The 27,974-nt window shown below is 36.8% G+C and overlaps 1 protein-coding gene across 2 annotated transcripts; it reads left to right on the forward strand.

The window, feature by feature from the left end:
• The first annotated feature begins 15 nt into the window (after positions 1-15).
• LOC121414397 (mitogen-activated protein kinase kinase kinase 7-like) lies at positions 16-27,943 on the forward strand. Of its 2 annotated transcripts, XM_041607558.1 has the most exons (16): positions 16-179; positions 1,949-2,059; positions 2,689-2,942; positions 5,264-5,388; positions 8,095-8,223; positions 8,874-8,931; positions 10,240-10,312; positions 12,235-12,286; positions 13,831-13,991; positions 14,822-14,939; positions 18,808-19,428; positions 23,777-23,829; positions 25,273-25,332; positions 25,741-25,796; positions 26,809-26,902; positions 27,352-27,943. In XM_041607558.1, exons 1-16 carry the CDS (start codon positions 111-113, stop codon positions 27,445-27,447), a joined length of 2,130 nt encoding a protein of 709 aa, XP_041463492.1. In that variant the 5' UTR covers positions 16-110; the 3' UTR covers positions 27,448-27,943. The 2 variants fall into 2 exon arrangements, with proteins under 2 accessions (XP_041463492.1, XP_041463493.1); XM_041607559.1 differs by lacking the exon at positions 18,808-19,428.
• The last annotated feature ends 31 nt before the right edge of the window (positions 27,944-27,974 follow it).

Genomic DNA, 27,974 nt, shown 5'->3' on the forward strand with positions numbered 1-27,974 from the left:
CCCTTAATGGGGAATTCCCTATCGTGAATTATCTCGGTGCGGCGAAACAGATGTCGTATCGGGATGAAACCTTCTTTTATTTCTCCAGAATAAAGTAGCATTTAACAAAAATGGCGCGCCTGGAATCCCAGATGAGCTTCAAGGAGGAAGTTGATTTCAACGATTTAGAATTTGAGAGGGTAAGACCTTTGCATTAATTGATTATTTGTGTTGGGTGGGGACACCAGACAGACAGACTGCGTTGCAGTGACGTGAGTGCATTGTAAAGTTTAGATGTAGTCCGGTACGCTTTTATTTGTGCTGTGTTGTGTATTTGTGCGGTGTACCTCGGTACATGATGTATGATGCAGAAACTGGGAATTGATGTTGCCTATTAGTACTCACCGTTTAAAGTATTTTAATGATGAGCTCCTGGCTAAGTTAAATAATGGGTTCTAGATGGGTTAAAAAAAATTGGGGGGGGGGGTAACAAGTCCGCCCAAACATAGCCATAGGTCTAGATAATTTTATTAATTATTAATGATTAAAAAGAGAATAAAATCAAACATATTACAATTACAAATTGCAACTTAAAAAAGTTAAATAATGAACAAGTGCAAGCATGATTAGACACATTCATTCTTTTTCTTTCTTTGAAAATGGTTGATGTAAATGACCCTAGAGTCTCTACTACAGACCCTTGACTAAAAAATCTGTTGATTTCGGTCAGGATGAGTAAAATTGAAAAAGAAAGTACTTACTACTTAGTCTACTTCTGACTTTCAAATTAATAATAAAGTATTAAGTGCTGATAAAGAGAAAGCACTGCTTCTTAATCTTAACTTATTAAGATATTGATTTGTAAGGTATTACATGACTCTAGTAGTCTAGGCCCTAGATTCACTAGAGTGAAAAATCTGTTGTTGTTTTTTACATTTTCTGATTTTTATCAGTTCTCCTACATAGGTTGAAGTCTCTGATAGGACTTGTAATGGTGGTGTGTGTGTGTGTGTGTGTTTGAGTTTTGTCAGACGTGTATCAATCAGATATGATTATTTACGTCTGGGACCGACCTTTAACGTCACCATCCGAAAGACGTGACCAGGGCTCGAACCTCGAACCTCTGCATCAATTTGTAACTTCCCCACAGCTTGGATTACAGGCGCACGCCACAACGCCCAGTGGCGTGCACAATGCTTATTTAAAGCAATTATGGGGAAAAGGTGGCTTGCACAATGCTTATTTAAAGCAATTATGGGGAAAAGGGTGAGCTGCCTCACCCTGTTCGATTGTATATAGCTAAAATCCTACTTTAAAAGAAACCAAAACCCAAGAAGAGAAGCAATATTATTGGAAAGAGTAAAATGAGAGGAACAATTTAAAAAAAGTTTCATCAAAATCGGTTATGAAATAAGCAAGTTATGGACGAATAAAAAGTCTTGTTGTACTTACTATGTGGATCCTCAAATTGGCAAACGTGCTTCAAAATGGTAGATTTTGTGGACAACTCTCTATTTTCTTTAATGAGGAGAGTAAAGCATGTGAATAACTAAGTTCTTATGAATATAATCAGCTTACCAGTTTCGTGAAATATGCGATGTAAAATACAAATTTTGATTTTAACAGACAAGTTCCAATTCATTGTCATGTTTTCTAATGCAGCTAGAACACATGTATGAATGTGCTTGCCAGTAAGTTTAGTGTTGCCATCATTTCCTGATATCTACCACTACCACCGTGGTGTGTATAGAATACTTTGGTCTATGGAGGGAGAGGATGCCACGAAGCCAGACGAAGTCTCAGCGGAGCATATCGTGACAAAAATAGACTTTTACCCCACTTGATGTAAGCGTGTCACTGTCAGTATCGACGTTTTCGCTACTTTAGAATAAAGATGGGTGCATTATGAATAAAATTTGTTAGGTCTAGCATTCATTATGTATAATTTAACTTTGTTTTGTACATGCAGGTCGTAGGCAAAGGAGCGTTTGGAGTAGTGAGTAAAGCAAAATGGCGATCTATGAATGTGGCTGTCAAGATGATTGAATCAGAAGAGGAGATCAAAGCCTTCAGAGTCGAGGTAAGTCGTATATCTTTTTACATTTTGAAGGCCCCCAAACAGTTCCATGACCAAGATAGAAACAAGGGAAAAAGGACAGGAAATGGGTGAAATATACATATTTATATTGTTAAAGTCTATTAAAATTAGCTATTCGTATTGAAAATGCTGAAATTTTAGCTTCCTCACTTGCAACTTATTGAACAAATTTTGCCATACACATCATGTTCTGCCCCCTTCAAATATTTTGCTCATTATGCCACTGTTTTTTTATGATGGTGATGGTGGTGATGGTGATGATGTCCAGTGATGATGGTAATGATGATGATGATTGTAATGGTGATGATGATGATAAGAATGGTAGTGGTGATGATGATGATGATAATGGTGATGATGATGATGATGGTGATGATGATGATGATGGTGATGATGATGATGATGATGATAATGGTGATGATGTTGATTATGATGATGATGATGATGCCGATGGTGATAATGGTGGTGATGATGATGATAATGCTGCTGATGCAAAAAAAAAATGAACACGTAAGATTTTAGGATGAAGAAGACAATATACATGATGTCAATGCCGAATAATGGCAACAATGATGATGATGCACATCTCACTGGAAAAAAAATCGCACTTTCAGGTCAGGCAGCTTTCCCGAGTGGACCATCCAAACATCGTCAAGCTCTACGGGGCTTGCACGACCCGCCCCGTTTGCCTGGTGATGGAGTATGCCGAGGGCGGGTCGCTTTACAACGTCCTCCACAGCAGCCAGCCGCAGCCCATCTACAAGGCCGCCCACGCCATGAGCTGGGCCTTGCAGTGTGCCAAGGGAGTCGACTACCTTCACTGTATGACGCCAAAGAAGTTAATACACAGGGATCTAAAACCAGCAAAGTAAGTAAAGTGTCAATGATAATAATAACAATTTACCCAGGGTAGCCACTCTCAGCTGTAAGCTGTTCTTCCAGCGGGCCCTGCATAACATAATTATTGTTAGATCCTTCTCCATTCTCATACGTCGAGCACCTGACAAGAAGGCGGAAGGTCCCTTTTTAAAGAAGTCTTTGGTATGCCTACATGTAGGCCTGGGCAAACTGCTATCAAATATTGGACATACCTGTATAATTTTTATGCCATTTTATGTAATTATTGATATTTGTAATCTTGAATATGTTTGAAGTGCCAAATAAATAATAAATAAGTAAAGGAATCGAACCCACGACCTCCTGTTCATGAGGTGGGCGCTCTACCACTGAGTCACCATGTCCCTTGAGTTGTTCAACCAGTCACCAACTAGACACCCTGGCCCAGATTCTCTTGTTTCATTTACACCATGGTATAATTCTGGTTTTAGATTATGAGAAGCTATGGGTGTCAAAAATTTGTTGGAACTTTAAAAATTGTAATGCTTTTATACTTTTACCAGAATGCTTCCCATGTATTGATGGAAGCGAAAACTAGCGTAATTATAATTTCAAGACTTTTTTTAATGATTTGAAAGCCAAATGTGATAATAAATTGATCATCTAATTATAGAAATTAATGTCCCATTTGGCCTCCCATAGTTAAACCACAAATTTAGGTTGTGGTTTAAGTTTAACCAGAGTTTAGAATACAGGCCATTGACTGATCGGATTTCAGATTTTAAAAACCTCTTATTCAGAATTCAGATACCTGAAATGGCAAGGACATGCAACTTGAAGTTTGTAAATGATAATCTGTAATAACTTCAATAATACTGTAATATTTATTGGAAGTATTATAAAATACAGTAAATGTAGTTCTAAACAAAACCTGAGCTGTTATTTAAAATGATCATCTCCATGTCAACTTTTGTTTCAAATCTTGCAATGCCTGTTAGATTGGGGAAAAATATGTTGCTATTTCTAAGTAGTGTAAATATTTGATTTGTAGTTTGATCAAACACGTAATGTAATGTAGATCATATAAGTCTAACTATGGAAACTGAAGGAAAAAATAGTCATATAGACACTTTTGAATTTTCTTTAATTAAAAAAAACATGTTTAAAAAAACAACATGTTTTAATTTTAATGCAAGTGATTAATTGTAACACAAATTGTATATGAAATAAAATTAGGATTGTGTTTTTGATCACTTTCATTTGAAGTTTTTCACTTATTCAAAGCAAGAAATAATGATTGTTTTTCAGATTCAGTTTTTCAGGGCTTATCACAGAAACAGGTAACTGTTTAGACCTTACAGCTACATGTAATATGTTTTAAATTCATATCAACGTTAATCATTACCAATAATTATATAATATTGGATGGCCTTGAGGTTAATACAAGGAAATATTGGACGAGCTTTGCATGAATATTGGACAAGTCGAAGACGAGTCCAATATTTTGCAAAGCGAGTCCTATATTTCCTTGTATTGACCGAAAAATTGGACATCCAGTATTATGATTATTATTCATACAGAGAATTTTAGCAAATAATTTTTAACTTACCCTCTCGCCCTGAGACTCTGACTCTGCTGTATGATGGGGGGACCTAAAGCTACGTACTTTGTTTTCAAACAATAAAACCTGTCCCAATTTTAATATTTCAACAAATTATATTTCACTAATTTGTGGCAAACATTTTAAAGATCATTAACCAAGTAGAAAATATCACAAAACTCACTAATACGAAAATCCCGTCGTGTTTTTCGAACACCTCTTGATTTCGCCGCCCGATGTAGAAGGGGTCCTAAAGCTACGCACTCGATTTATCATGCAAAAAATAGTATTTCCTGTGCCTCATTTTCTAAAATATATTCAAATTATTATAGGATTAAAGGAAATTAAAGCGAATATGACTCCAAACTTCCTAACAGTTGTTGGTTTTCTCTGCATTTAGAGATTTACTGCAGCCTCTGTAGAAAAAATTTAATAGGAATTGTTCATCACTCTGCAGTCACAGTTAAGTTCGACACACAGAGTGCGCATTTGCCATTGAAAACTGCATGCGCGCGCGATGAGTGGTGCGTAGCTTTAGGACCCGCGCAGCTTTAGGGCCCCCTACCATACAAACTTCGGGGATTCCCCTTCTAGTCGTCCAATATTTTCAATATTGTGTCACCTCGGAAAAAAATATTAGGCGAGTTCAACAAACTTTTTAAGTGGGTCGAGTGCATCAACAAAATAACACTTGTATTTGGGCTCTAAAATTGTCTGTATGAATAATAATTCTTTATATCCTCTCTATCTAGTTTGCTGTTGATGTCTGGTGGGACGGTGCTGAAGATCTGTGATTTTGGGACAGCATGCGATTTCCATACCTACATGACAAATAACAAAGGCAGTGCAGCATGGATGGCACCTGAAGTATTTGAAGGTCAGGTCAAAGTTCAAAGGGCAAATCTTTCTCTTTGTTCATCGTTGAAGGCAGAACTGAAGCATGTTTTCTGCACGGTTTCAGTAGCATCTCATATTCATTTCAAATGAATTAATGAAATGAAACTGAAATGAAGTTGAAATCATGCTGACAACAATTTCGACCATGTAAAATATTATGTACCATATTTTTTGTACTGTAGTTTATGGAGAAGGCCAGTGTTGGAGTTTGTCTGCTGGACCAAGTATTATGGTCAATTTTGGTGAATTGCCGATTGGTCTACACCTGGGCCCATTTCATAAAACTTGTTGTGATAACAAATTTGCAATAACAGTGAAAAGCTACTGAAATCCTTTTATCTGATAGTAAAATTGTTAATTTGTTACTGCATGGACCTACTACAAATGGATATTCAACGACAACATATTATGGCCACCACCTGTTTCCAGCTGTCAAAATTGTGGCCATACACTTAGCTTTCTCTTTATGCTGTTTTTACGATGACCGCCCGGGGCGATTAATTATGCAAGCTCCATTTCCTGTTTCTGCGCTCATTTTCATAGTGCTAACATTCACTGCTGTGTGTTGCTTTTGATAAAGTGAACAAACAACAACCCAAAGTGTACGAGCAGCGCACAATTGATTTCCGCTGTCCATCAATGACAGCGTGCTTTACGACCGGCTTGATGGGCGTCAGCTGCCACACTCTGTTTATGAAAGGATTAGCGGTGACAGTCTTAGGCCCAAAGGAGGGGATTCGTTGAATGTCCAGTTGTTGTAGGTCCATGGTTACTGTTAAAAGTCTTCATTAACGGGCCTCTGCTTTGTCCATTTTCTGTTTGGTCTCATCCCACGTGATCTATTCCTACTATTGTCTACAACCAATTCAAGTACAAACCATTTAGTCTAATTGCTGTTTAGCCCTTTCATCATTTGGTCCAATTCACGCCAAGCTATATCTGCCTGTTTCGTCTCATATCAACATGGTCTCAGACCATTCAGTCAATATGGTCAGATGGGCTGTTCATGAATCAAATTTCTGCTTGGAAATAAATATAGAATATTTAGTATGTAGACAAAGTGGAAATTTAGACCAAATGGCAATTTAGACCAAATGGTAATAAGACCAAACTCATAGTAGACCAAGTGAGTTAAGCCCATGTGGTATTAGACTATCTGAGAATTGGACCAACTGCCTATAGACTAGGGGAATGTTTCACAAAGAGTTATGCTGCGTATGGTGTCCCCGCTTCACGGATTTCTATACGAACCACATACACATACAGAAACTGGTACAAAAATTATCAAATTGCCCGAGTTTGACTCATGGTACGGCCATCGGAGGCAAAATTTGACTGTGCCATTGCGTGTGACATGCGCGGTATGAAAGACATCACGGCATTGGTCAAATCATGCCAAGGGGAGGCACGCTCCTGCGTATTAATGAATAAAATTGCATGTTACATACCATGCGTGTCGGAATTTAAGCATGACTCTTTACTCACACTCAATTCTTTGCGATCCCCCCCCACCCAGGGAATATTTAACAATTTTACAAAAAAAATTAACAAAATTTTCCTAATTTCCCTGCTTTACTGACGACTCCAACACCATAACGACATGTATTGTCCTGGTCCCCAAAACACATTAGGATTGAGCACGGGACGTAAATCTGTAAATCAAGTGGAAGGGATGGAACACTATGTGTGACGCAAGGATTGACGCCACTTGGATTGAGAATTTAAAAAGAAATATTAAACTGAACTTTTAGTCTGAAAACACAGGGATGAATTGGGATTAAAGAGAAATTCCAGTAGTTGCAGTAAACACTGATTTCATGAGAAAGTCTGTAAAACCAGGCTTAATTGTCAGAATATCATCGAGGATCTAGATCTGGTACAGTTATATAAACTGAACCTTGTGAAATCTTGAAATCTATGCTGAAAAACGTTCACACTGAAGATCACCAACACAGATAGGCACACGTGGGACAGTGTATTATTATTGCGGGAATAAAGACCCGACAGAAGTGACCGAATCCGCGCTTATTTTGCTTATTTTGCTTATTTCTCAGCAATTACGCAATTTCTCCCAGAATCCTTTGGCATATATTTTGTATTCATACAAACAGACACTTGGGTGGTCATTATATAAGATTCTGTAAAAAGTCATTTTGAGATCGTCACCAAAACTGGAATTTATCTATAATCAGTAGGGCCAGCAGTGAAATCGCAGGAAAATTGTACTGCTTACATGGGGTTGTAATCACTTGGAATCAAAGAAAAACACAGCGGTCAATGCATGTTGATCAGTATACTGTAGTCAACCAGGGAGCAATTTGCTGTTATAAGCTACTGAAATTCTCACCCGTGATTAAATTATTCAGTGAAAATCAAGATGAAACACTCTCCACATCAGGGGCCCGTTGCAGAAAGAGTTGCGTTTAAACGCAAGTCAAAAAATCAATCGCAAGTCCCAAATGCACGCTGTTGATTGGTTGAAAATCAAGTTGCGCATGATTTTTAGAGTTGCGTTTGATTGCAACTCTTTCTGCAACGGGCCCCTGGGGCCCGTTGCAGAAAGGAACAATATGAAGGAGTAACGTCATAATAAGGGCAAAACTAGCGCACAAGGGGTTGTGAAATGTGCAAAACTTTTACTAAGCTATTCATGACCCCGGTTTTATATTTTTGTTGTTATTTTCAGGAAGCGCTTACAGTGAGAAGTGTGATATCTTCAGCTGGGGCGTGATTTTATGGGAGGTTATATCGAGACGTAAACCATTCGATGATATAGGAGGGCCGGCATTCCGTATCATGTGGGCCGTACATAATGGTAAGTACGGAAGCTTTATGTCGACCACATATCTCACCATTTTACATACAACTTGTTATTGTGTGGGCATGTTGTCGTCATGTGGTTCTGACTCACGCCTTTCAAACAGGGTCGTGGGTCCGAATCCTAGCCATGGTGTGTTTTCCTTTTGCAAGAAATTTATCCATACTGTGCTGCACATTTCCTTGCATGCACTGAGCACCGGTAATGGTAGCTCGAGCTATAGCCGGGGTAATAATAGCAGCGCTTTGTACCTCAGGCAAAAATTGCTTTATTAATCCAGCTATTATTATTATTGTAAGTCGACTTGGCAAGATGACTAATCTCACCATGATGACACAAATACTGAGTCATGTTATTTGGAAGATGATGTTGAAGTTTGGTCCCCAGAGAGAAAGAATGTGATTGATGCATCTGTTAATCCAATCATACATAATTGTGAAATGTGATCAGGGTGTAGAAGTTTTATGCAAATTTTTTCATAGAATTTACCAAGATTATTATTTCTCTGTCAAGATCTTCAAATATACAAATTTGAATGAATAACCAATGTCGGATGCAAATAAGTAAATATGCATTTACTGTAATATCCTCAACCTAAGTAAACTTACATGATTTTTAAAATGAACTTTTCTCCTTCCCTGTTTCAGGTCGTAGACCACCGTTAATAAGAAATATACCGAAACCTTTAGAAAAATTAATGACCAGGTGAGTATATGATTTCAATGATTACAGTTTTTAACTCGCTGCGTAGCAAAAGAAAGGCATACATGTAGGTGCCACTTACCCGATGGTGGCTGCAGCACTGGCACAACCAATGCTGTCATCAAAAGTTTAACCTAAGGGGCAATTCCAAAAAATGATCAACCTTTTTGTACATCCAACCCCCATTTTTCTTGAGTCTTACTTCACTTCATAAACTGAATAAGTCATGGTCCTTTTGGAATGTTACAGACTGCCAAGAGAAGAAGAAATCAGAGACAGAAAATTTAATTAAGGTCTCACATGTAGGGGGCCAGAAGTATATAATTCATGGAATTGCCCTAAAGTTGATTTTGTCTCACCTGCATAGCAGAAGGGAGACATAGATGCTGTTTTTTCCGGCGGCGGGGGTTGCATCGTTGACGCCAAATTTTAACCAAGAAGTAGTTTTAAGAATGTCATCATAACTTTGAAATTATTAGTTCGTATTTTATGGCATGAGGGTTATCAAGTATCACTGATCATTTGTCATGAGTTTGTGGTCACATAATCAGTGTCGCAGGTCAGTTGAGGTAAATGAACTTTGACCATGTTCCAGTTAAGTGGGTCAAGCTAAGAACGACTGACGAACCTTTCTTGCATGCTAAATAATCAATGAACATTTAATGGTGAATATCATTTACCACAAGAATGGATCTCCAGTCGCTCTGAAATTCAGTCTTAAAAATACGAACAGCTTAATGAAGTGGCCCCCTGGTGGGTGTTTCATTAAGCTGTTGTAAGTTAAGAGCGACTTTCAGAACGACTGGTAATCTTTTCTTATGGTAAACAGCATATTCATTGGGGATGATTTAGCGCGTAAGAAAGGTTCCCCAGTCGTTCTTAAAGTCACTCGTAACTTACCAACAGCTTTATGAAACGGCCCCCTGGTCATGTAAATGGACATGTTAAGGGAGATGGCCACAACACACTCATACATGTAAATGTGTATTATTTGTGTACTATTGCATGCCAAGTACTTATCTAACCAAGTGAGGTACCGTATCATGGTTTATTCTAGGACAGGTTCTCATCGAAACTATTGCATGTCACATGATGCCAATCTGACCAATCACAGTGCATTATTGTATACTATTTGTTGGTTAGTGAAGTAGGTTTCACAAGACACCATGTAGCTTTCTTGGGCAAATGTTGATCCTGAAAAGGACCACTCAATCTTGACGTTTCGACAACTGTTCTTGCTTGTCATCTTCAGGAGAATGAGCAAAGTTTGAAAAACAGGCCTTATATGTTGTATTTTGTTGGTTATTTCAGGTGTTGGTCTTCCGAAGCTAAAATGAGGCCTTCTATGCATGAGGTAGTAAGCATCATGTCAAACCTTATGGTGGTAAGTTAAACCCACTAAGTTCTTCTTTAAGCCGTTCAGGTTTTAAAGCCTGTGTATAGCTTTGGTAAAGGGTCAATAATGTGATTGATAATCGAATATCATCTAATATGACAGTCTTACTGAAGCGTAGAGACCGTTAGATATTTTTCCAACTGCGCTTCTCTGAGAAAATTTCAAATATTCAATTTTGGATATATAGCGCCCTCTCTCGGCAATGCTTGATTTAAATTAAAAAAAGGACATTCAAGCACTTATCTTATAAATTTAGTGATTTGATATCCAAAAGTTACAGACAAAGAACATATCTTGAAAGTTTCAGCCCATTCCATGATTTGGAATAGGATTTAATTGAAAGACAAAAATACACAGATATTTTAATTTGATCGGGTGACCCGATCAAGTTAAATTTCCATGTAAAATCGCAAAATTTATCCTGTAAAACACATTTTCATTTCATATCCTCCACATCATAACTGTTATAGGGCATATCCATTCATATTATCTAGCAATGAATTGGAATAGTGATAGGTGCATTTTGGTGGATTTACCAAAACTATACACAAGCTTTAAGATTAATTGAATTTATATGACACCTAGATAGATCCTTGTCATTTGATTGGCTGTTTGACGTTGATCATTCAGCTCATTTTACAATGACGTCATCAACCGTGCAATTTTGGATCCATTCAATGTGCAATTTTGGATCCATATGATTTTGTCCATTCTACGCTCGTGCGAAGACCACAGGCAGCACACTCAAAAACACACTCGAGTCTACAGTGTGCGTTTTTGTATCTATGCAACAATCAACAGACTGCGTTCGCACTGAATGCACTTTTGCATTCAAATGTGTAAAAGACACATGGCAAGGATCTATTGTTAGGTGTCGTGTAAAACAAATAAAGAATGGCACTTGATTCATGCAGTGGACAGAATACTTCATTCAATGAAATGAATGATCAAATCAACTTGGCTACGCCTCGTTTCATGTATCATTTAATCTTTCACCTAATGGAGTGTTCTCTAAATTGCACTCATAATAATAATAATACTCAATATTTGTAACGCGCTTTTCCCAAATGGCCCAAAGCGCTCACAATTTCAATTAACATATAAAAGATACAAACGAAAATCAGAATGACATATTAAATGAAGGCAATTGCTTAGAACAAGAGAGTTTTGAGTGACTTCTTAAAAGACTTGATTGTTGGGGATTGTCTTATTGCAAGAGGGAGCTTGTTCCATTCCATTGAGGATGCAACAGTGAATGTTCTATCTCCAGTCTGTTTTCTTTTTGTTGGATATGTTAATTTAAGTGGGTCTTCAGAGGATCTAGTTCTTCTACCTGGGACATAAATTTCTAAACAATCAGACAAGTATTTTGGGGCTTGGTTATAGAGTGATTTGTATACAAGGAGTAGTAACTTAAAAATAATACGTTTAAACATTAATTAATTGTATATCATTGAAAGCGCATTATAACCCATTTCTTTTGTAGTATGCAGTTTTAAGAGATCATATACTTGCACACAAATTAATTGAATTCATTGTAAGTGTTTTGTGCCTAATAGGAAAAGCACAGTATAAGATAATAATTAATAATGTTGAGTGTAAGTCTTTCAGCAGGAAATTGATCCACAGTGTGTTGAACTCATCCCAGGTGAGGTAAATGAGTACCGGTAGGAGGTTTTTCTATTAAAAGCTGTGAGCACCAAAATCGTTAGACTTGCTTAGCCGGGGCATGCATTCGGTCATAATGAGTTTTCAAAAGAAATCATTTCTATAATATCCCTAACATTTAGAATGGAGCATTGGCTTCTACAATGCACATGAAAAGTATAGTTTTTACCACAAATCCAAGAGCTGAAGAAAATTGAATGTGAGAATGTTAGATAAATGTGTTTGATTTTATTTTTCTTCAGTTTTTTAAAGGAGCAGATCAACCATTGGTGTATCCACAAGTGTCAGAAGAAGGTGAGAATCATGTTTCAAGAATCAAGAATCCAGTAAAAAAAACCCATAGAATTCCAGAGAAAACAGCAATTTTTCATGCAAAACAATGAATTTCAACAACTACAGGGAAAATCATGAGTAATTCAGGAAGAATATGGAATTTCACTGAAAATATAGTTTTTCAGGCAAAACAAAGAATTTCAAAAACTCCAGTGAAAATAATGAGAATCAAAGCAAAATAAGTTGTGTGTAATTCAGGAAGAATATGGACTTCCACTGAAAATATAATTTTTCAGACAATTTGAAATGCGAAAAATGCAATGAAAATCATGAGAATCAAATAAAGATAAATCATATAATTCTGGAAGAACATGGATTTCCAGGGAAAACATGAGTTTTTCAGGCAAAACAATTTGAATTTTGAAAAATACAGTGAAAATCATGAGGATCAAAGCAAATGCCAATAAGGATGTAATATATAATAAAGATATAATAATGTCAATAATATGAAGTATATTCCCAATTAAGCATGAAAGACTTGTTTAGAGTTTATATATTCTTGTGTATGTACCAGGGAAAAAATTGATTTATTTTCCGGGGCTATCTTTGAGCTCACTAGCCCAAATATCCTAATTTGTGTTAAAGTTTACATTGGACCCTATATGAATTTCAGGGGCTCCATTTTAGTTTTCCAGGGCTCTTTAGGGCATTTTGGGGGCAAAATTGCCCCGAGCCCCCGTGTATTTTTTTCCCTGGTATGTACTGCCAATGGAGGGCAAATTTCTATGTTTTGAATATGGAATAATAAAACTGAATCTGAATGTGAATCAGAGTTGATCCTGAGTGAGAAATCAGGCCATCATACCTGTTTACATTGTTTGCCTAGCTCTATCTGCATGGAAACATGGTTTTCAATATTTACAGTGTCTGTATCGTCATATAATAATGGCTTTATCATAATATCGTCGCACGCACCACGAACCGTCCTCTCTGCGCACCTCAATGCGAAAGTTACTTTTGCAGAAAACGCATTTAAAGAAAAAATTTTTTTAAACCAGCAGTAAGTGCACCTACAAGGAGAGCAAATTATTTACCAGTGTCTTCGTTGAAAAGTTCAGGTTCCAAAGTTTCATCCCGTATCTTTATATTTTCTTGAAGTTAATTATTTACGCCACAGTGGGCAATGTAACAGAGAGGACGGTTCATGGAACAGATACAGGGCGCTTAACTATCGCATGAAAGTGCGCAGAGAGGACGGCTCGTGGTGCGAGCAACGATATGTCACCCAAGAACATGAAATGTGTTTAATAGACACCCCAAGGAAAACATAGTATTCGTTTTAGAAGATCCAAATAATAGTATCTGGGTTTGAAGAATAAGAGTTATGAAAATTCACTTAATCTACATTGGTAAATGTAATTGAAGTTCAATGAAATGTATGTTACAAGAATTTCTTGAAGACCATTTTTTCTCCAGACTACTGAGATTTTTAACAGGTCTTGAAGTATGTGCACATCTAATGCTAGAGATTTATTATTATTTATTTATTTTTTACTTAAACGCAGAGAGAAACGCTGGTGATGGAATGGCAGATCGACTGGCGGAGCAGACCGCGGATATGAGTCTCGCAAGTAATCGCTCCATGGACTCGAGAGGGAGCACTATAAGCGACACGGTCATACATTCGACCAGTAGCCATAGCAATGGACCACAAGACCCGCAGAAGGTAGGAGAGATATATGATTCATTGCTATGGAATTTCGTGTGCAGTCAGAAAAATGAATATAAATCTAAATAATGACATCTATGGTGTGCATATAATGTATATTGATTGAATCGTGCAGTATAATCTATGTAAATAATGTTTTGTAATGCCAACACAGTGAATTTCCATTGAGGACAATAAATCAATGGATCTGAATCTGAAATTCATAAGTGTACATAAGTCACCCTTTCACGAGTGAAATAGTCAATTGATTCAAAGCAAACTTTCTGAGCAGATATTTGAAACAATCTGTTGTTAAAGTAAAACCTTCCTAATAATAAATGCACAATCTCATTGATTATACATAGTATAGTGCGCATCCCCTTGGCATGATCTAGTCTGCGGGCACAGACCCTGATTGAAATTTTGATCTACAAGTGTGTCTTCACAGAAAACTATCACATCAACAACAGATTTAAAGAAGAGAGCATTTCTGTGCACAAGTCACAGCCAGGGGCTTTGAGCTGCATATCCAAGGGTTTACCCGGCAAACTGTGCACGATCTGGGGCCCGTTTCATACAGAGTTACAACTGTCTTAATCTTGACATAATGGTAACTACCATGGCAACAGGGCTCAGCAGCCAATCAAAATCAAGGTTACCATGGTATTTGCCATAATGGCAGAGTTACGACAGTTTTAACTCTTTATGAAACGACCCGCTGATTATTGTTTTGATCTATCTTATATATATTATATATGTATATATCCCATGCAACTGGGCCCATAAAGCATGTCTTTCAGTCACAGTCAGATCTTTGTGAAACTCCCTCTGTTGGTCTGTTTTGTTAGATTGACCCCCACGCTCCATTCAGTGACCTTCCTCCCGTCCATCCGAGCTCTAAGGATCAGAAGAAACGCCATTCCATGGACCTCCTAGACCTGAGAGTAGATGAAGACAACAGTGCAAGTAAGTCCAGATTATCTCTTCATTGCTTGGTGATAGTCTGACAAACATCCCTTAAATTATGCTAAAAATCACAATTAACAGTGCAAAAAAATGCGAGGTGTGCCAAAAATCTTCCAAGTACAGAAGAATGTTATTGAAGCGAGTCTAGAGTCTTATATTTTATATACCTTCATTTCTTGGTGATAAGAAATGTGTAAATCTCATTTTTCAGGCCTCATGGTTTTGTAGTCCAGAATATTTAAAGAGTCTAAAAATTGTTTTAAAAAAGAGTGTAAAATTCATAATGATTGCAAGCTGTATCCAAATCTTTTATAAAAATGCAATAATGTTTTTCAAGCAAGTCTAGATTCTTGTATTTTATATAATTTTGTGATAGGCTGTAACAATCCTTTCAAGTGAAATTTAAAATCCTAAAAAAGTGGAAAAAATATGAGATGTGTCTACATTTCCTATTAGTGTGCAAGAGTGTATTAAATTCAAGTGAGTCTGGATTCATGTTATATGCCTTAATTTCTTGGTGGTATAGGCTGTTCAACTCTTTAAAATGATGCTTAAATTCCTAAAACACTGTGAAAAAATGTCAAAGCTTTGTCTAAAATCTCTTTGAGCGTGCAATAAATGTGGGAAAGAAGGTTCAACTAATACCTTGATGGTAGGAAGACTGTTAATTAGTAAATTTAAAGGAGAGCGAGACCCTGGGAACAAGTTAGCTAGTTGTGTAAAAACGGACAAATCAAAGAAACAAATCAATGAAAGTTTGAGAAGAATCGAACAAATATTAAGAAAGCTATGGGCATTTGAATGTTGAGATCACTAATGATGTGGACGTCCTCTCATTGATGATGCTAGCAACCTGTGTGATGTCACACTTATACAACTCCCCCAATTACTTTTCTACCTACATGTATGTCACTTTTATCAATTCTGTCCAAAGATCAAGTTTCTTTTTTTTTCATGGAAGGGCATGTAATATAATAGAGGTTTCATGAAATATATTACGAACAAATAATCTGTACCATCAAAAGAATAAGGGAAAATAAAAAAAGAAAGAATTGATGTTTTGTGTATATATATCTGGTCAAATTCATTTGTTCGTAAATTGATTGATAATTGGCCTTCACTGAACTCAAGATTCAAAATATTTATCTTTTTATTTAATTGAAAAATGAATAAAACCTTGTTCTTGGGAAGAATAGGAAACTTGTAATATTGTCAATGATAAATTATCAAGAGGATGTATAACTACGAATGACTAAAAAAACTCTGACTTTTAAAAATGTATGTTTTCTGAAATCTTCAGAATGTTATATGGAAAATCTTTGGTTATTTGTTATGTATTGTTTTATTTTTTTACTAAGATTTGATCCAATATCATTCACATCTTTGTTATTCCAGATAACCCATTCTCACTCCATTGCATGGAACTAATATAATAAAAATAATTTTCAAAATTAAAAAGCATGATAAAAAAATGTAATTTACAATATAAAGTCATTTTGATAAGTAGGAGAACATATGGGATTTAGGATTACATGTACTGCAAAAGGTCTTCTGTTCATGCTGAAATACAATGAAGTTATATCATCTTTTAAATTGAAGTGAAATGATTGTCTTTTTATTATTATTTTTCTGATTAAAATGATGTACTAGCAGTATAGGGATGAAAATTTGCCTTTAGGAGTATGTCAAAATAGATTTTGTAATGGTTGATATTCCCAGATTAAAAACATTCTTGTTTTGATATGTAAGCATAAAGATGAAAGTTTGCTTAAACGCAAGGGTATGCAGATTATTTTTTCACGTTGGTGAATATTCTCGGATCTTAAAAGGTTTAGAAGAAGTATTTTTCTTGTTTTTGATAAATTAACAATTTTTGTCGGACATTGTTGAAGTTTATCACTTGAAAAAAATTAACTTGTTATCTTTCTTCCACGACGCGTCCAAGGACTTATTCTTCTTCGAAGGTTCCCAAGAATTATGAAGTGTAAGAGTGCAGTTATGGATTTGTCAGGGTGATGAGGAAATTAAAGATAAATACAATAATGAAGATAATAGAAGACATGTTCCATTATATTACCCATAGATTATGTTTCTTGAATAAGTTTGAGATTTGCAAATTAGGGAAAAAATGAGAAGAATAGAAGTAGGGGCAAAGGAAAAAAATCTATAGTATTAGTAGTAAGAGAAGAAGAAAAAGAACAACAAGAAGAACAAGTAGTAGTAGAAGTAGTAGAAGTAGAAGAAGAAGAAGAAGAAGAAGAAGGGGGTCTTCTTTCAAGCATTGAGAAACTTGTCTAAGTTTATTTACAATATCATATTAATTGTTTATTTAATATTGATAAGAATTGATTGAATCATAGTACTTAGAGTTTAACTTTGTTAAAGGCTACAACTGCAATACATGCTTCAGTACATTGTGCATGGTATGTTCCCCAAACCTATAAAAACATACACACACACATTATATGTAATGCAGATATGTATTGTTGAAAAAAATAAACAGATTATGTGTATGGTAATAACCTGATATATCATTAATGTACTAGCTTACCCACGTTACATTGTGCTTGACTTGACAACAAGTCAACATCCTCCTTTGTTTGATGCATGGTTACCATCATCAAGTTTTACGATTATCCTAGACATGGCAGTATTTCCCTTTTTTGTGGTCGTTTAGTTAAAGGTCCACCCCAGAAAAATGTTGATTTGAATAAACAAAGAAAGATCAAACAAGCATAACACTGAAAATTTCATCAAAATCGGATGTAAAATAAGAAAGTTATGACATTTTAAAGTTTCGCTTATTTTCACAAAACAGTTATATGCACATCATGGCTTTTATGCAAATGAGGAGACTGACATCATCCACTCAATATTTCTTTTGTATTTAATTATATGAAATATTCTAATTTTCTCCTCATTTTCAAGTGATACAACGATTAATTCCTCCCTGAACATGTGGAATTAGCATTGTTTAATGCTATAAGGGTCAGTCAAGTTGGTCCTTATTGTCAAATCTATAAAAAAATGAAATATTGTATAATTCAAACATTCAAAAACAAAAGAAATAGTTGTGAAAAATACGCAAAACTTTAAAATGTCATAACTTTCTTATTTTACATCCAATTTTGATGAAATTTTCAGCACTATGCTAGTTTGATTTTTCTCTATATATTCAAATCAACATTTTTGTTGGGGTTGATTTGTCCTTTAAATATCCTGCTTTCACATCACGTTTTATTTCCCTAACAGAATATATTCCTCAGACAGTATTCAATTATCCATAATTTTTGGTTAGATTGCTTGCTTTTGATGTTATTGATAAGATTGAAAGGGATGATAACAGTTTTAGTCAGATTTTGCTGAAAATTATAAGTTGCTTCTCTTGCCATTGATGAGGTCACAAGAATAATTTTTTTATGATCTTTTGGTATCCCTTTTATTTTATTTTTAATGTTACTTATTTTCATAATAATTTTCATTATTATTTTAACGAATATCATTATTACAAATTGGTATCGTTATTGGAGTGAATTTAATTTTTCTGCAAGTTTGACTGCATTTTATAAGTATTTCACTTTTGATAAATTTTGCATGATAGATGATTGGCAAAAAAATTATCACGTAATTTGTGTAAAAGATGGCATGATAATATGCCGTTAGATTGAGGTGCTGTTCGAAATCAGTTACCAATTGATGTTTTTTTTATGAGTGAGTAGTTATGTGCACAATGGCATACTGTGTAGAATGGCTAATGTTCATTTGCTGTGCTGCATGCTAAGACAATGTATTTTTGTTTCTTTTGTTTCTTCCCTTCATGTTTGTTTGTTTGTTTGTTGTGTTTGTGGTTGTGCATAAACTCGTACAGAGTCCTCTGTTCAGACCCATCGTCGTAGTAACTCCCATGGGCGAATCCTTGACCAAGACATCCCCAAATACTTTTCCCCCCTCCCAACCAAGCCCCCCGTCTCGGCCCCACCGCCACCTGTCACCCCCAAACCCCTGTTCAAATCCCCACCTCCCCCCGTCACACTCTCCCCTGCCTTGTCCCCCACTCCCACCCCACCCCAAACCACCATACCTACCCCACCCCATAGCACCACACCCACCCCGCCCCATACCACCACGCCCATGCACCCCCAGCAAACTTACCCCAACGTGCCCCCCATGCCGCCCCCTCACCACTCCATCTCCGTCCCCAGTGACCTGTCCGAGCTGGACCACCCCAGACAGAGACCCAAATCCTACCACAGCTCCCCTTACAACGCCCCGACGTCCCTCGCCCAACCCCACCGCCATAGCTCCATCGAGCTACGGCAGGACATTACGCCCCTCCCCCAATATCCTTCTCATCCACCTACTACAGTGTTGGAGAGTCGCATGGGGACCAGGGAGTCCACTGGTTCCAGCATCGGGGGTACGACTGGACAGGGGCGCTTCGACCGGAGTCAGTCACTAGAACAGAGAGTATCGTCAAGCCGAATGAAAAGTACGCTTCTCCTAAACCCAACTAATTTGTTAAAGTTATGATTATATTATTGGTACATCCACATGTGCATTGAGAAGATGGTGGAGGTTTTCCCTTATTCCATCTAGTACATAATTCTCTAATTCCCATTGACCTTGAATAAGGATCTCTCGGTTTCCATATGCAAGGGATTGACCTGTTGACTAACTGAATTCTGGAATTCCCATAGGCTTTGAACATGTCCCACCTGGTTCCAGTAGGCAAGGGCTTATTAACATATTGGCTACCGAGTTCTGTAACTCTCATAGAATTTGTATTATTTTTACTTGGTTCCGGTAAGCAATGGGTTAACAGGTTGGCCACTGAATTCTGTAAACTTGTAGGCCCGTATTCTGATAGCAGGTTTAACTTAAACTCAGGTTTAAAGTTGTGGTTTAAGTATGGATAGCCGATTGTTATATAAATCACTAACTGCAGAGAAACCATATTTCAGCTCATTTCGCTCTCAAATCATTCATAACTGTCTATGAAGTGTAAATAGATGATTGTCTTCACCATCGATGAATCAGGAAAGAGCACAGTAAACATAAGAAACATACAACTTAATAAAACATTTTGATACTTTTGGCTTTCCATACTTAAACCACAACTTTAAACCCGAGTTTAAGTTAAACCTGCTATCAGAATACGGGCCATAGACTTTGTACCTTGTTTACCTGGTTCCAGGAGGCAAGGGGTTAACCTTTTGACTACTGAATTCTGTAATTCCCAAAGACAATGTACAGGGTCCATCTAGTTGCAGTATGCAATGGGTTCTAGCCTCTCGATCTTGAGCTTTCACAGGGAATTGATTATAATTGGCTGTCATTGGCTGACTTTGTGAAAAGCATTTGGAATGCCTACAGTAATGTACCAAATGCGGAGGGCATGGCCAGGACCCTGTCTTACAAAGAGTTATGATTGATCCAATCAATCACAACTATGGACGGCCAGCAACATCAACATCTATTATGCATGTTTGTTCGAAATATTTTGTAACTGATGAATATTCATGCATTCAATGATTTCTTGAAAATTTGCTGTGCTTCTCTTTGTTTACAAAAGACATTGTGCAAATTCCTGTGGAAAAAAATTATGACACTGATAGATTTCCATGGAGTTACGACTGATTGGCTCAATCGTAACTTTTTGTAAGACGAGGTCCATGTCTACTGGCTTCCAAAAAAAATACACAACTATTTTGGTCATGTCAAAAGTATTGCGTAGGGGTAGAGCAGACACATGATTATACAGTGATTGTGTATTGATCAAATGGATGTCAAGCTGATCGGGAATCGATTGTACAGAGGCCTATACTTTGATTCTTAATCAGTTTGATCCCAATAGTTTCGAATCCCCCTTGAAAGCTGACGCTTGAAAAGCTCCAAATAAGGACGTGGTTTCCAGAGGGCATTTATACTGTCTTTCTTTCTGGGGTCAGTCTTTACAAAGAGTTATGATTGATCCAATCAGTCATAACTCTATGGAAATCCATCAGTGTCATAATCTTTTCTACAGGAAATTTACAAAATGTCCCTTGTAAACAAAGAACATGCCAAATTGTCAAGAAATCAATGAATGTATGGATATACATTCATATCTAGAAAATATTTTGAACAAACATGCATTTAAATGTTGATGTTGCTGGCTTTCCATAGTTGCGATTGATCAGATCAATCACAACTCTTTGTAAGACGAGCCCCAGGTCCAACAAAGGGATCACACAGTAGATTCTGCAAAAGTTGACTTTTCATATTCAAACCGTTTCCCAAGTGACATATTCTTGGACACGAATATGCAAATTAATACATCCTATGGCTCGTATTCTGATTTATTTTTTAAAAATTTAAACTATGGCCTAAAGTTTGTGGTTTAATTATGGAAAACTAATTGTAAAACACATCTTGAACAGTTGAGGTTCAATTTATTAACTCATCTATTATTCTGATCATTCATTACTGTCTGGGAATAACAATTTATTTTTCTTCACCATTATAGCATAACGAAAGAGCACTGTAAACAGTAGTAACATGCATGTACAATATAAACACATGTTTGGCTTCTCATAATTTCAGCACAGAGTTAGACCGTGGCCTGAATTAAACCCGACTTCAAAATATGGGCCTCTAAGTTGAATTTTACCCGAGTCAAATGGATTTCTGTGGCCTGTATTCGGAAGTCGGGTTTGACTTAAACTCGGGTTTGAAGTTGTGGTTTAAGTATGGACAGCCAATTGTTACATTATCACTAACAGTAGAGATATCATACTTCAGTTTATTCAGCTCTCAAATCATTCACATAATTGTGTAGGAAGTATAAATAGGTGATTGTCTTCACCATCAGGAAAGAGCACAGTAAACATAAGAAACATACAACTTAATAAAAATATTGATACCTTTGGCTTCCCATACTTAAACCACAACTTTAAACCTAGGTTTAAGTTAAACCCGACTTCAGAATACGGGCCTGTGACTCCAAGGCCCGTATTCTGATAGCAGGTTTAACTTAAACTCAGGTTTAAAGTTGTGGTTTAAGTATGGAAAGCCAAAAGTATCAAAATTTTTATTAAGTTGTATGTTTCTTATGTTTACTGTGCTCTTTCCTGATTCATCGATGGTGAAGACAGTCATCTATTTACACTTTATAGACAGTTATGAATGATTTGAGAGCGAAATGAGCTGAAATATGGTTTCTCTACAGTTAGTGATTTATATAACAATCGGCTATCCATACTTAAACCACAACTTTAAACCTGAGTTTAAGTTAACCCTATCTAGGCCGGGGGGGGGGCCTCGGAGGCCCCCCCCTCAACAAATCACGCAATATTTTCGCCGCGCGAAATTTTTTGACCGCGCCACTCGCTGACTTTTTACTTTCAAGTCTTGCGCAACTTTTGAGACCAACTTTGCGTCCTCCGGGTACGTGGTTCCGAAATTAAGCAACATTATGTAAGTGCATGTCAGACCGAAAATTGCTCAAAAACGTGATTTCGTGTACAAAGTCAATGCAAATTGTGTTTTCAACCAAAATTCATAAATGTATGATTATTTTTAGTTTTGCTGCTCTAAATGTATTTATTTTATGCTTTTTATGATCACAGAAGAGTCCCCAACAAATTTCATTGAAAAAACAATGAAAAACAAAAGGTAAAAAAACAAAGAAATACATAAGAAATTGCAAAAAACAATAAAATACATAAGAAAATGATTTGATATCGCAATTTTTTTCATGTACACTTGCTAAGAACACCACAAAGAGTTTCTATACCAAAAATTAGTACATTTGGAGCTTTATTTAGGGAGTTAGAGGAAAAAGTATGATTTCGCATACTAATTACGCATAAATTAGCATAATCACTTAATAGTGACTCACACGAAAAAAATTACTATACAATCTTGGAGATTATGTCCCAGGCAACCAGCATGCCAATTTTCGGCACGATCGCGCGGTCGACGGCCGAGATCTTAGGGGGGGGCCTGGGAGGCCCCCCCCCCCCCCGGCCATATGAACTCCCAAAATACCCCGGCCTAGATAGGGTTAAACCTGCTATCAGAATACGGGCCCAAGAGTTTTGACTCGAGCAGATTCTATTGTGCATTGAAATAAGATTGTCATTTTTTTATTAAATACTGAACTAGATAGTAAAACATGCTGCAACTTGGCATTCAAATGAGTTAAATGCTTGTTTTCCATTATCACTAACTTGCATAGTGCATACACTCTATAAACACATTTAAGTTTATGTTGGATAATACCTCGGTCACATTTGCTCTACGGGGGCCGTACGGCGAGTTGAAAACAGCCATTTTATTCAATTCTTTGTACCAGCTACACATAGGCGATTTGAATAAAAATGATAATAAAATGGTTGTTTTCGACTCGCCATACGGCTGCTGTAGAGCAAATGTGACAGAGGTTTAAGGCAACCTAATTGATTAATGGAGCTGGCAAGTGGCTGTAGCCTATGAATATGTTGATTGCTATGGCAGCTACTAATTTTGAGTAACGTATATCCACTTCATGTATGCCTGTCGTTATTTTTGTTAACACATTAATTATTCACTTTCACTTTCAAAATTTATGCTTTTTTAGATATTTGTGAAGATATTTAAACAATCATATCGATTATTTTTCAAGTTAACCTTCGACAAATATTCTTTTGTTTACTCGCTAAAGTGGGTAATATGTATTCACATATTGGCCCATATACCCTGACTACTTGTTTTAAAGTTCAAATAATGGTTTGAAGAGTTTATTTACTGTTAATACAAGTTATAGTGAGTTTGTCTATGTAAATAATGTCTTTTTGAAATATTTTTTGTGTGTTTAGGTGATGATTCTGATGTTTCAATGGCTTATAGTACTCTAGAACCTCATCTACAGGTAATTATTATAATGATTATAATAATAGTTACATCTATAAAGCACTTAATACTCATATTTCCAAGCACTTTACATGTAATTATTATTACCCTGGTCATAGGATCCAGCACTGTCCCACACACAGATTGTGTTGTGTTGGGGTTGGATCGATTGCACTTTTATTTTCAACCAGACTTAATAAGAGGCAAATCAATGCAAGATGCAGAGTTCATATATATTTATTGAAGATGATAACTTGATGATGATAAATACAAATAATACAGGAACATGAGCAAGTCTGATGGTGACTGTACTCTCCTATCTCTAATCTATTTGTATGCTGGAACAATCTCTAAAGCAATCTAACTGCAATCTGTAATAATCTCTAACCAATCTGCATTCTCTAACAATCTGATTTGGGTTCAGAAGTGAACCCCTTATATATTGGTCTGGTCAAGACACTTTGCAATCAAACAGGTGTCGTCAAGACAACCTTGGACGCTTGACCAAAACAATCTGTACGTCATAACTTTACTCTGAATTGGGGAGTTGACCTTTCAGGGAGAACATGAAATGTAGTGAATAAGAAACCCATAAAATGTGTGTGCGTCAGAAGTTTAGCTGGAAGAAGAATGAGTAATACTTTCTAATGAAAGTTGGAGCTGGTATACTTCCTGTAGAAGTATTGATTATGAATAGATATAATATTGAATATGTGAGATATGTCTTATCATCACATACATGTAACAATTGCACCATCTCCACCCCCTGGGGAGCAACTTTACCGGGCAACCATTTTTACCATTGCTCACAGAGCGATTTAATCACACTGACATTTGCATCCCACCATTTACCCATTTAACACCTGGGTGGGGAGAGGCAAACATGGATAAAGTCTCTATAGGCATAACAATATATTTTTTAAATTCTATGGTAAAAGAAAGCATTATTGTTGCTAGTTTTAGAATATATTGTAAGATTTTATAAGTCTCGATATAAAATTTGCCTGTTATATCAATTGTGTATTTAATCATTTAATTAATCAGCTATTTTTTTTCTTCATAAAATTTCCTCTGATTAGACAATGTGTGTGTATATATATATATGTGTGTGAGGCTATAAAGCTGTCATTGTTCAAAACCCAACTTCACCCGACAAAGGAAATTATAATTGTTATGGTGTCGAAAATCTGTCTATCTGACGGTCAGTTGGATCAGGGTCGCCTAGCCACTAACCCGTCTCTGTGGTCTAGTGGTTAAGGCACCGGCATTCAAAGCTGGGGGCCCGGGTTCGATTCCCGGCAGAGACATTTTTTCCAAAGGGTAGATAGCTCTGGGGAACTTTGATTTAAGCTACGCCTACCATTGTTCTCTTCATCCATTTCTTGAGACTATGTATATATATATATATATATATATATATATTTTATGTATAATTTGAATTTGTTTTCTATTTTGAATGCAGCCTCTTCCTCCAAACCCCAACTCCAGAGAATCACAGGAAATATTTGATGAACACATGAGGGTAAGAATCGTATCCTGTTTATACACCAAACATTACAATCAATTTAAAATTTTGAGGAGGCAGTGTTGCAGTACTTCTTTATCCTTAATGCTAGCCATCACATATGGAATATGGTATGAAAAAACAAAGTGTACTGAATATTGGGACCTATTTTCAGTGCATAATATCAGTCAAATTTATAACTATAGCTTTTCAGTAAATGTTCTCTTCAATGAAGATACTAGAGAGACAAATTGTTGGAGGTTATTCCACACTCATGGTTTGACAGCCATAAGATGGTAGTCTTCGACTTTGCTATTAGTTTTTGATCCAATTCAGTTTGATAGTTCTGTAATACAAGAATGATTTGTTGACTTGTTACATGTATATTCGTATTATGTTTTTATTGTCTTTGTTGCATCAATGTAGATGGCCCAGGAATTCCTTCGGGTTCAAACTGAGTTGGCTCTGCTTCATACAAGAAAGTAAGTCACAAATTCATCATATATCTGCATTTACCAACAGTTTTGTGAAATACAACCCTGAGGGCCCATGTCACAAAGAAGCTTCAATAGATTCTGATCGAACTCAAATTGCGGAAGATCTAAATTTGTGTAATTATTATCAAGAGATAAGACTTTAAGATCAATTGCAGTACGATCACAACTCTCTGTAAGACGTACCCCTGGTATTGCCAGTCTGGAACCCACAGGTTAGGAGGGGCTGTGGGTTGGTGCATCGAAGATAGAGAGTAAATATACAAAGTAGAAATAGAAACTCCACAATTGGGGTAAAATTATTCATTGAAATAAACCATTGAAGTTTTATCTAGCTTCGGGATATCTATGGTCTACACCTAACATTACATAATGCACGTTACCACGTACTGGGGAGCGTTTCATCAACATTTGTGTCCGACAAGTTGTCAGATCTGACAAGTTTCCTTGATTTTGATTGGCTGAGAAGCACTGTTGCCATGGTAACTGTTGGATAAAACAGGACTTACATCACTCCTTTATCTCCCCACCCCATTTTCCATCTTCTCCACTCTCTTTTTACTACTCTCCTCTCTCTTTCTGTTGCTTAACATTTTCCTCCCATGTACTCCCTTCTCTGTCTCATTCCCTCTTTACTCCTTTTCTCTCCCCCTTTCTCTTTTCCTCTCCCCCTTTCTCTTTCCCTCTCCCCCTTTCTCTTTCCCTCTCCCCCTTTCTCTTTCCCTCTCCCCCTTTCTCTTTCCCTCCCCCCTTTCTCTTTCCCTCTCCCCCTTTCTCTTTCCCTCTCCCCCTTTCTCTTTCCCTCTCCCCCTTTCCCCATCTCTCGTTCCATTCTTCATCTTCCTCTCTTCTCTTCCCTTGCAACCTATCTCCTTCTTTCTGCTTTGAAAAAAAAATTATTCTACCCTTCTCTATCCACCTTCTCTTCCTTATCTTCTCCCTTCTTTCCCTCTTTCCCCTTCTTTCTTTCTCCCCCCCCCCCCCTCTCTCTGTCACACAGGAAAGAGTTGGCCGATGCCCTTGACCAGGACTGGAAGGACAAGCAAGCCAGTTTCAAGTTAATAGAGGAATACAATACTCTACAAGGAGAAAAGGTAATACTAGGGGCCCGTTTCATAAACCTTGTTACAATAACAACTTAGCAGTAACAGTTAAAAGCTACTGAAATCATTTGATTTGATTGGCTGATGGTAAACTTATGGAAATCATGCATTTGTTTTGATAACTAGTCATTATGAAACATTTTACATAAACTTAATTGTGAAATATTTAAAAAATGATCACACAGAAGATCACAAACACAAATAAGCATATGTGGGACAGTGTATTATTATTATTATTGCTTAAAAAGAAGGTTAGGAAACCTTTGTTGGAATTCAATGATTATTTGCTCACTTCTCAGCAATTATGCATTTTCCATCAGAATCATCTACAAAAAGCAAGGGTGGTATTTTATTAGATTCTGTTCACACTCATTTTTAAAACATTACTCACTGGCATTTATGTTTGAATTTGTCATTTTTTTTCCATCGTTGTGATACAGGAGAGCCTTATTGAGCTTCACAAACGTCGACGGTCTCAGTTGGACATGTTCAGACTTCAGATGCAGAGGCAGCAACACGTCGGTAGGAGAATGTGAACACACCAGGCTTCTCTAAATCGCCTGAAGACTGAATATGGTGCGGATGTTCATACTTCATTTGCAGAGGCAGCAATATATATTGATGGATTTGAATTCAGCAGGCTTCTTTCAATCCCCTGAAACTGGAAATGGTGGGGATGTTCATACTTCAGTTGCAGAGGCAGCAAGGTATATTGATAGCAAAATGTGAACACACCAAGCTTCTCTAAATACCCCGAGAAATGGGAATGGTGGGCATGTTCCACTGGCGTAAATCTCTGATGTTATGCTATTCAAGGGGGGGGGGGTGGAACAATAGATCACCCCCCCCCACTGAATAGTAGGTTTACCACACAGTGGAGGTTAGGAGGAATAGTCTGTTTAGAGAGATGACAAGCATTACTGCATTTTGACAGACCTGTGTTTGCATATGCCTCGGTATATGATAATGGTAATATTAATAATACATGAGATTTATATAGCGCACTTTCCATCTTGATTAGATGCTCAAGGCACTTCAGAGCAGAACAACAAAAACTGTTTAC

The sequence above is a fragment of the Lytechinus variegatus genome, chromosome 4 (genome assembly GCF_018143015.1).
Source record: "Lytechinus variegatus isolate NC3 chromosome 4, Lvar_3.0, whole genome shotgun sequence".
In the NCBI taxonomy this organism is placed as follows: Eukaryota; Metazoa; Echinodermata; class Echinoidea; order Temnopleuroida; family Toxopneustidae; genus Lytechinus; species Lytechinus variegatus.